At 36.2% G+C, this 9,667-nt stretch overlaps 3 protein-coding genes and 1 long non-coding RNA gene across 4 annotated transcripts; all 4 read right to left on the bottom strand.

Moving 5' to 3' along the window:
• Positions 1-406: 406 nt before the first annotated feature.
• On the bottom strand, positions 407-893 carry LOC130624318 (uncharacterized). Its single transcript, XR_008981199.1, has 2 exons — positions 763-893; positions 407-675 (listed from the first exon to the last, which is right to left on the bottom strand). It is a non-coding gene; the product is annotated as an uncharacterized LOC130624318 (long non-coding RNA).
• On the bottom strand, positions 892-1,421 carry LOC130623179 (uncharacterized). Its single transcript, XM_057438664.1, has 2 exons — positions 999-1,421; positions 892-923 (listed from the first exon to the last, which is right to left on the bottom strand). The coding sequence occupies exons 1-2, from the start codon at positions 1,369-1,371 to the stop codon at positions 892-894; spliced, it is 405 nt and encodes a 134-aa protein (XP_057294647.1). The 5' UTR covers positions 1,372-1,421.
• Positions 1,422-1,473: 52 nt separating this feature from the next.
• Positions 1,474-3,030, bottom strand: LOC130624214 (uncharacterized). The gene is made up of 2 exons (XM_057439786.1): positions 2,513-3,030; positions 1,474-2,319 (listed from the first exon to the last, which is right to left on the bottom strand). The coding sequence occupies exons 1-2, from the start codon at positions 2,878-2,880 to the stop codon at positions 1,755-1,757; spliced, it is 933 nt and encodes a 310-aa protein (XP_057295769.1). The 5' UTR covers positions 2,881-3,030; the 3' UTR covers positions 1,474-1,754.
• Positions 2,953-8,282, bottom strand: LOC130623178 (uncharacterized). Its single transcript, XM_057438663.1, has 10 exons — positions 8,082-8,282; positions 6,346-6,370; positions 5,937-5,994; positions 5,506-5,528; positions 5,316-5,464; positions 4,976-5,165; positions 4,850-4,894; positions 4,693-4,760; positions 4,474-4,585; positions 2,953-4,391 (listed from the first exon to the last, which is right to left on the bottom strand). Exons 1-10 carry the CDS (start codon positions 8,280-8,282, stop codon positions 3,094-3,096), a joined length of 2,169 nt encoding a protein of 722 aa, XP_057294646.1. The 3' UTR covers positions 2,953-3,093.
• Between the last annotated feature and the right edge of the window lie 1,385 nt (positions 8,283-9,667).

Below are 9,667 nucleotides of genomic sequence, written 5' to 3'. Positions count from 1 at the left end.
GCACCATCGTCCCCAGGGTTTATTGTGTTTTTGAAATAATTGGCCAATATATGGCCCAATTATGCGAACGTGTCATTCGTTAATTTATGCGACTAACAATGGCGGAACTTTAGCGGGCAGAATTAACGGAAAGGCAGTCATTGCCCCATTTTTTTTTAAATTTTTTTTTGGACGCACGCGCACCGTAGGCTTGGCCAGATGCGCTTTAGGGGCCTTAAACAAATGCGTGCGTAGCGCGTAGTAAGAAAAACAGAAAAAAAAGGAATTGGGACATTTTACAATAAAGTTAATTTTTTCTTCTTATAATAATAAGACGAATCTCTCTTTTCACCGCACTCCCATAGGTTTAGATATAAAAACAACAAAGCATTTTGTGTTATCTTGTGTTTTAAAAAGTTTAACTAGATAGTTGGTAGATCACTTTATTTTATTTTGATTTATTTCCAGTTAAGCAACAAAATGATGATGATCTAAAAAACATTTAAAAAAATTAAAAATAGTGTAAGGTCCCTAGAAATAACTAGAAATAACAGATAAATGTCATCAGCAACGGAAGTTGACTGCTAAATCGGCTTGTTCCGCCGTAAACGAAGCGCATTTGCAATGATACTATTGCGGACATCGTGTACATTGCACCCAGTCAATTTCGTTGTCTTTGGGTTTTTTTAGACATGCCTGAAATCCAGAAGAGGAATCATAAAAATTCGAACTCATTACGACAATTGATTGCTTGTGTACTCATAAATATGAATACAAATGCACCCGACACATTGAATGTTCTTTCTGAATATTCTTCCATGTACGTGCTGATGGAATACAATTTCCGACAATCGTCTTATATATATGTCTTCTAAAGCCCATTGGATCGCATTTGTCAGTTAGCTTGCCACCTTAACGAAAGTCATAAAATTTTATTAACAAAACTTTCGAAGGTATTTAAATTATACGTCTTCATTTCTTAATTTCGCTTAGACAAGTCCTATAAATGAAACACTTACCTGACATTATCTTTGACGCGTTAAAGCAGCAGTATAAACCACAGCTGCGTGCATCTTTCTGCATCACATGTTCTTCTGTTTTGATGGATATGTTGGTTACGTTTTTCCAAAATTTCTTTTGGAGAATTTTCATTGCCACTGATACCGCATCGCTATGGGATTTTAGATTAGGATTGTAGTCGGTTGTCATGGGGTCGAGTACAATGATCGATCCACTTTTCACATCCACAACTGTCAAAATCCAATGTGTGCCGCCGTCGTTGTATGGTATAAGCACGTACTTGATATTATCTAAGTCGATTTTTGAAAATAAGCCTCTGATGGACTTGAAGCGATCTATAGCAAGTACCTCTGCCGGATCAAGATATATCATGTCGGTGTTTTTACAGCGTAGGTGAAACAAATAAGCTGTAATGATCTCATCTTGTAGCCAACCAGGTCTAAAACCACGTTCGAGATTCTTGAGTTCGCGCAGATTCAGTGAATGTGACCTCCAAAGACAACAATGAAAAAAACGTAATTGTGACACAATCAAACTTCAGCAATGGTAATCGCATATCGTCAAACCCCGACACCCTGGGCGTCACATTAGGGTTAGGGGAATTATTTTTAACGACAATTGTTGACAAGCCGATGCTTTTGTTGGAGGTTGATTTTTTTTTCCGTTCCTTGATGTTTTTAGATGATTGAACGGTAGGTTTTTGTTTTTCCAATGGTGCTGGAACAACTGTAGATACATTCATGTAGGTGTTAGATTTAATGCCATCCACAATAATCTGTTTTTTTCTCGTAAGACGGATATGAATAATTACTTCTTCGCTTTAGTGGAACCTTTTTGGTCTTTTCAAAACGCCCAGGACGCAACTGTGTGTCGAGATTTTCATTATGACTAATTTCCCGTTCTGTTTCGCTGTAAATAGGTGTTAAAGCAGCCATATAGTCAACGGAATCAGCGGAAAGCATTGCTACAGCTTTACACTGCGTAATAATGTCTTGCAGTTGTTTGTTGATGTTGGGTAAGCGTAATGATGCAACAACAGGGTTGTGAACGAGTTCTCCTAATTTCACTATGCTCTCTTCATATTTCTCAATTTCAGATCTTCCTATTTTTTGTGGAGTTGTTGCGATAGGTTCCACAAAAGCGAATTCCTCGTCCTCCGTTGATAACGCAGTTGGAACTTTAGCGGTCTTGACGTCAGATGTATATATTGCTACCACTAGTGAATGGACTTTATGAATATGTTTGCATATCAGTTCTGTGTCCAGACAATTGCAGGAATATAAATGAGCGCACAATCCAAAGCATGGTAGCTCCAGGCATCTTGAGCGTGAAATAAAAGAATGTTATTACAAAATATATAAATGTTATATTTCGCATTAGGAAACAAACAAATGTATGAAATCATTTTACAGCGAGTTTTAAGTATTTAAATTTCTCCTCGATCTTCAAACTTCTAACCTTTAAATTTTGTTTTGTTTTTTTTGTATTTCGTATTATAACATTTTTTACTCACCTATCCAAGCAATCGTTGTCGGTGCATTTGTTTTCCAGCATCCTCACGTTGTACTGACATCCATCGCGACTTTGGGACTGTACTGTCCATTCACTTTCTGACAGCTTTTCCACTTTAGCGTCTGATATGTTTAATCCTTTGTTATGCCTTGAGTCCTCAATAGAAATATTTTTTAAATTTCCGTAATAAGTCAGGCTTCTCTTTTTACGCCAATAGTCCTCTTCTTCAATAGTTAGCAGCAAATTGATGAGGTCGTCAATTCTTTTATTCGGTCTTCTTTCCATAAAGAATGTTTTCAGTTTGTTATGAAACGATTCAACAAACATATTAGTATCTGTGTTGCAATGTTCAAACTGCCTGTAACACATCGCCCATTTTTCGGTCCTTCAAACATAGCGGTCCTGAAAGTACTTGGCAAAAGCAGGAGCAATTACAGAACATTTTTTGAGGAATCCCCTTTGCAGAATTTCAAATTGTGAAGCATCTTTTTCATTTAAAATAACCAGAAGGTGTTGCATTACTTCATCTTGCTGACTTTCTGGAACTAATTTCAGATTCCTGCGCCAAGCCTGGGTTATGTGCTACTTACACAGAAGGTGCTTAGTTTCTCCAAAAACAGCAGAAAATGCGTTCCATCCGGAATTATCATCGTCTGTCATCAAACAGTTAACTGTGAAGTCGTCAGGACATCTGCTTTTTATTTCTTCTAAGAATGGCCGGAGAGTTAATTCGTCATTTCGATTGGATATCAACCAACCCACTGGATAACCTTTATTAAATTCATCCGGCACGATCACAGTTGTCAATGGGAACTCATACTTGTTCGTGCTGTGGGTGCCATCTATACAATGTACTTTGTTTGCACCCTTAATGAACATTTCCAGCTGTTCCCTTGTTTGAATTCCGATTGCAAAGAGATCCTTTTTGATATCGATATCATCGTACATTTTTGGCCCAATAGCAACTGACTGTCCCTGTGGCTTATACACAATAATACAGTTGTAATTTTCCATTTCTAATTTTTTCACCAACAAGTGAGTTGATGTGCTGTCATCAGGGTGTAGCCTTCTACCGTATTTCATGTGTCTCTTTATGTCAGTAACATTGCTCTTACTGACCAGATGTGCCCGCGTTATTTTTGAGTCGTTTTCCCTGGTATTACAGTTACCCATCCCGTCAAGTAAGTCCTTGTATACTTCGTTGACTGGTATACCAATAGACAGTTTTGCCTTTATTTCCTGGCGGATGGTTGATGGTATGGGTTGAAAAACAGTATTTTCTAAATTGACTGCGTGGCTATGAGATGTGATATACTCTACTCTAATTTCTTTATTAACTTTGTCCATGTGACAGGTCAATCTAGCTGGGCAAAAGCGTCCTGTTTTAATCTGACCGGGTTTGAATTTTTTCTCTGTTTTTCGAGCTGGTTCACCTTCTTTTCTATGCGATCTTCCGTCCCCGTCATGCTGGCAAACGTAATAAGCGTATTTCGTTAATTTAGAGTCGCCATCCCCTCCTTGTTTTGAAAAATATATGTGTTTATCTAATTCTTCTTTTTCTTTCCATTCCATGAACATCTGTTCGTCCTCAAATACCAAGTTACGAACGTTTGTCTTCGTACCATGGAATGTGTTTAGGTGTGATATCATTCTACTTTTGTGGTAAAAAGTCTCTTCACAACCAGGGAATGTACATTTTGAACGCTTACCCTGATCAGTTAACGTAGTGTTATGTTTCTTCAACATATGCGCTTTTAACTTATTTTTGCGTGTATAGGTTGCGTCGCATTCATCACATTGAAAGGTGGTTACATTTTCTGTGATGACCTTTTCAGGGAATTCCGTATTAATTCCATCACTTTGCTTTTCGGCAGGTGAATCTGAAAACATGAGTAAAAAGGTTAGAAAAAAAGGAAAATATTTATCATTTAAAACATTTACATTATCGTATTTTTTACTTACCCGATCTTTCATCATGGGTAATTATAACTTCATCTTGAAGTGCTTGAAGCTTCTTTTCTCTTCTGCGCTTGTATCTTTTAGTTTGCTCTAAAATAATAAAAACGTGCCTTGCCTAAAAACTCAGAATTTTTTACTTATTTTCTCGCAAGGACGCTACTTTCTAGACGTATTACAAATACGAAAGGTAGTTGGGAAGTGCATACATAACTTACTAGAAACTTCTTTTTCAACATCTGAAAATATTTTATTTAGCTCTGTGTTGCATTCATCTCCTGAAGAACTGTCAACTAAAAAAAAGTGTATAATGCTGTATATTGGAAACAGTTTGGCGATTATTTTTAACATTGAGGATACTTTACTCATCTTACTCACTCACCGATTATTGAGTACTTTGCTTTGTTTATATTTTGCTTCAAGCAACCTTGTGAAAAATATTTTTAAAAGACTAAAACATTTTGTGACAGTGTCTATGAAGTAAAAAATTACATTTTAGAGACCTTACCTAATTCTTCCCTAGTTTCCCTTATAATGGCTTTGTATAAAAGCTTCTCCCCGATAACGTTCGAACTTGATTCTTCTACAAACAAGAAAACACTCATTGAAAAAAAGGTAAAACATTTGGCGAGACAACTTTCATAAAGAAAATACAGTTTTTCTGTTTTTTCTGTTTCCATAACTAATTCTTCCACAAACTATCTACAACAAATAGTTTAGCCGAGAACAAGCACCCAGCACAAAGTAAATAAAAGTTTTATATATAATTTTTAATATTTCAAAAAATGGACTAGCTTCAAATATGTACTAACTCAATTTCCTTGATGATATGATTTTCCCGCGCGCACGTGGGGTTTGTCTTGATGTTTAAGCCTATGACTTTGAACCCTTGATTCCATATTTGGTGTTCTGATATTAAACTTACAACGGAGTGTAACGATATCTTCATCTGAGAGGTTATTTAAAAAATGGGGCAATGACTGCCTTTCCGTTAATTCTAGCGGGCAGAATTTTATGTTCCAGTATCAGAAAACGTACTAACATATTGTATTGTCTCACGACTGAAATATAAGAGAAAAATTATCTTGGTAACTGCAATAAACGTCTTTCAACTTTAAAAAAATGGTTTGCTGTCTTCTTTGCGGAAATTGGATAGTTCATTGTTGGATTTTAAGTCCAGTTTATGGAAAAAGTTTTTATTTTTGGTGGCGTTTTAAATCCTATGAAAAAAGAAAGAAGTGAAAAAAAAGGCAGACTCATTTCTGGATATATGTAGACAGCTTTAGATATAATAAAAGCTTGCCTTACACATGATGCTGTTATATAAAACAGCAGAACCATTAAGGGATATTTCGAAGATTATTTTTTGCACTAACTTTTAAATTTTTACGGCAACTAATTTTTTGCAAAGTTAGCAAGTTCTACTCTTGTTTGAAATACCTCCCTAATCGGAATACAAGTATGAGTACATGTCCTGAAAGGGATATAAACTAAAGGCTAATTTCACTTCGAGAACTTCACTTTGTGCTATGGAACAGAAAGAGACAAAAAAATTTCCCAGTATGCATACTTAACATGTTTACATCACATGAACAGAAAATGTTCTTTTCTATTCTGTTCTGAGCAAAGTGGAATCGAGCTCAACTTTTTCTTTGCGTTGTGTACGAAAAAGACAAGTAGAGAATTATTTAGCCAATCAGGTTATTTCATTTTGCGCCACAGTGTGTTTACTTTCTGTGTAAAAATGTGCAATATTATGAAATAGAAATTACAAGTATAATTTTTTTGTTCTGTTCCTGTCCGTTTCGTTTCATGGAAAATTTTCTTCAAGTGAAAAATAGCTGTTAGGTGCCCAGTGTGGTGGACTATGAAAAATACTTCTTTTTCGGAAGCATACTCTTTGCTAAAAGTAATATTAAATAAAGACGTGAATCTTGCTTTGAAATGTTTTTAGGTTGGTTTGATAAATTTGAGTCAAAAAATATTTCCACTATTATCATAGTGCCCAGTCTTAGGCATGTCCCAGTCAGCACGCCTTGGCACACGCCTAAATCGTTTTAGGCGTGTGATTAATCGCACTCCTGAAAAATAAATATAGATTTTTCAAAATCAACCTATAAAATCCATTGTGTAGCGTGCGATGGCAGCCCTCGAAATAATTTTTGGAGACGCGTCAGACAAAACGTCCGATAGATTCCCGTCTTGGTCGGACACTTTTAGATCTCAGAAATTATTGAATACTCCTGGTCCTTTTAATCCACGAGCAAGCCTATTCATAGCCAACCTGACCATCCTAGCTAAATCACCGACTCCTGACTTAGTTAAAAGAACTACGTAGACATAAATCTGTTTTGCCTGGCCCCTTCGTCGTTGGTAACCAGGTCTTACCAAGAAATCCATCCATGCGGCTCTTAACTAATGCGGAGGTGAACGCCGACGGAAGACGGATGAAGCAAGTCTACAAAACTGCACTTACAGGCGGAATAGACATTTTATCATGTATTTAATTGTAGATAATTTCTTTATCTTACAAACAATTGGAAACCATAGCAGGTCCGAATTTAATGGATTTTTTCTTTATGCCTGTAAAACGAAACCCACGTGCAGTAAAATTTTTTTTCTGTAAAAATTTTGTTATGGTGTAGCTGAACTTTCTGAATGAATTTTGAAGTGGATAATGATTTTTTTTTAATTTGAAAACAAAGCATATTTTTGCCTATTTGCTTGTGATGACCTGAAAAAATAAACAGTAAATATAAAAATGACAGTGTAGTCATGCATACTATTTTGGACATGTAGAAAAGTAAGTTAAGATTGATAGAGTCGCTATACCAGAATACGGTCGATCATCGTGTTTGGGGTTCACGATTTAAAATTTAAAACTTTTCTACCGCAAAATGATTGTGCAACAAAAATAACCTCGGAGCCCGTAACGCATTCGTAACATTCTTTGCACGTGCGTTTTGCATCGCACGCGTTACTTGATTTACACCTGCGAATCATCGCACACCTACTCAAATATTCCTAAAAAAGACTGAGCGCCCGAGTTTCTGAATTTATCTGTGTTTAGGGACACCGATAAACGATTTTTGACAGTATATCAATTTTGACAAAGATACATGTGTAAAAAACATTGTCACATAGGGCCTAAATAGAATTATGTGCCATGCTTGATTGGTGCAGCCAAGTTTCCTATTTTCTTATATCACAGTCGTTTCTTGTTTTTTTTTTTTTACTTTTTATTGAAGCATAACATACTATGGAACTAGGTAGATGACCATTGGAATATCGATATCGAAGAAAAGTACAGAAATTTAAGCAAATCAGATCTCTACCGTATAATTAGCCGTACAAGCAGCTCATTTTACTGCATGTATCGTTTAATTATCCTGTAATGGCTAACTAAATTTAAAGGTTAATTATCAGTTCACCCTGACAGGTCAAGTTATGGTTAAAAAGTATCTAGTAGCATTTTTTCACTGATGTATAATATAAATTATAATCTGCATGCAAAAACTAGATTTTAATTTTAAGATCAAATTAAGATGCCTTCACTGAAAATTAAAGTTTGTAATAGGCTGGTTGGTCTACGGCTTATCGCATGCTTCTTTTACCTGTCGATTTGCGCAAAAGATCTTGGGAATATATACAACACCACATAACAATGGAACTAGTCTGAAATTGCTCAGATTTGTAGAAATTTTCTGCAGACCATGTCTCAAAGGGTGTTCTATTGGACTAGCCTTCAACCTATAAAACAACGGTTGACTATCGCAGATATCTTTAGATTTTCGCCCATGGTATATTCCTGTCATCCTTTTTCAGGCGTCCTTGGCACAAAATAACAATTCGGCTACCAGTTTAAATAAAATATGCATATTATTATTAAGCTCACTGCTCAGTGACTAAACAGGAGGGTTCTACAATTTAGCCACCCTGTTTAATTTTTCCTCTGTAAAACAAGCACCAAGCATTAGTTATGCTACCTAAATTGCAAAGTCAACCTTTTGTTGCCTTAATGAATTTCTTATCTTCAATGCTTTAAAGTGTTTTCTTGATGCTGTATATATTTTATTGACATAAACTAGCTCTTATGCAGGGATATTGTGTTATTAAAACATGCTTGTACTGGTACAACTTTTAACTTTTATTAGAAACATTATTTACTTAAAAAAATGATGTAACTTTTCTAATTCATTATATTTCAGTCGTGCGTTTCTGAAAAGTAATAAAAGCAATTTTTAGTAATTAGTCTAGCATTACCTGTTGCAAATGCTAGGCAAGCGAGGTTCGAATTTTTATTTGTTTGCAATACGTTGATGATTAGAAATGGGCTTTGTGTATCCTCAGTAACAAAAACACCCAGCTCCGTTTAAACATTGGTTCCACAGCTTTATAGCTGTGCAGCTATCTTGTTATACCTAAACACTTGTTTGCTGCTTATCGCCAGTTCACCTTATGGGTACATGTTCGCATAGGGAGAAAAACACGGTGTGTTATCCCATCTTGCGTTCTTTCAAGAATTAGACCAGAGTTCCCCTCTCTTTATGATAGTTACGTTGGTTTTAAGGAAGCTATTTAAGGAGGCATATTTAAGTTGTCGTGGACTTTGGATCACGTACGATAAACATGAATATAAGGGAAAACTGGAAAAGTGAGTAAATTTGAGGGCTGGTGACTGAAGTGGCTCGACTAATAATTTTTCCGGACTAAGCTAAACCCCGGTTGTAGCTAGTATATGGGGTTATGGTGTACACACTTTCTCAAAAATCACGATCAAATTCTCATAAAAAGTATCCTACACAATTTTATTTGTGACGTCACAACTTTTCGTCACGCTCCATTGCACAAAATTCCGCTGACATCACAAAAAAATCAACGCATGCGTAGTAAAGCTCAGTGTTATCATGCGCAAGTGGACTAAATCAACGCATGCGGTGCTTAGTCATGGAATCAAGGGTAAGTCCCTAACAAATGAGCAAGTGAAGTAGAGGGAAATTCCCAATTTGCTCACCAAAAAATTGAGCAAATACCAGAGCACCATTTTTAGAAAAACCGTGTATATAATAAAGATGAGTTGGTTTAAGAATGCCATCGGCAAACTATATAGCACCTTGTCGGCACCAGTGGCAGCAACTCGCGGCGCCCTTGCCGATCGACTACAGAGTGTGCGGGATACCGTTGCCTTCTACTACAACAA

Source organism: Hydractinia symbiolongicarpus, chromosome 13 (assembly GCF_029227915.1).
Source record: "Hydractinia symbiolongicarpus strain clone_291-10 chromosome 13, HSymV2.1, whole genome shotgun sequence".
NCBI lineage: Eukaryota > Metazoa > Cnidaria > Hydrozoa > Anthoathecata > Hydractiniidae > Hydractinia > Hydractinia symbiolongicarpus.
The sequence above is the reverse complement of the archived record's forward strand: the minus strand, read 5'-3'. Positions and strand labels throughout refer to the sequence as shown.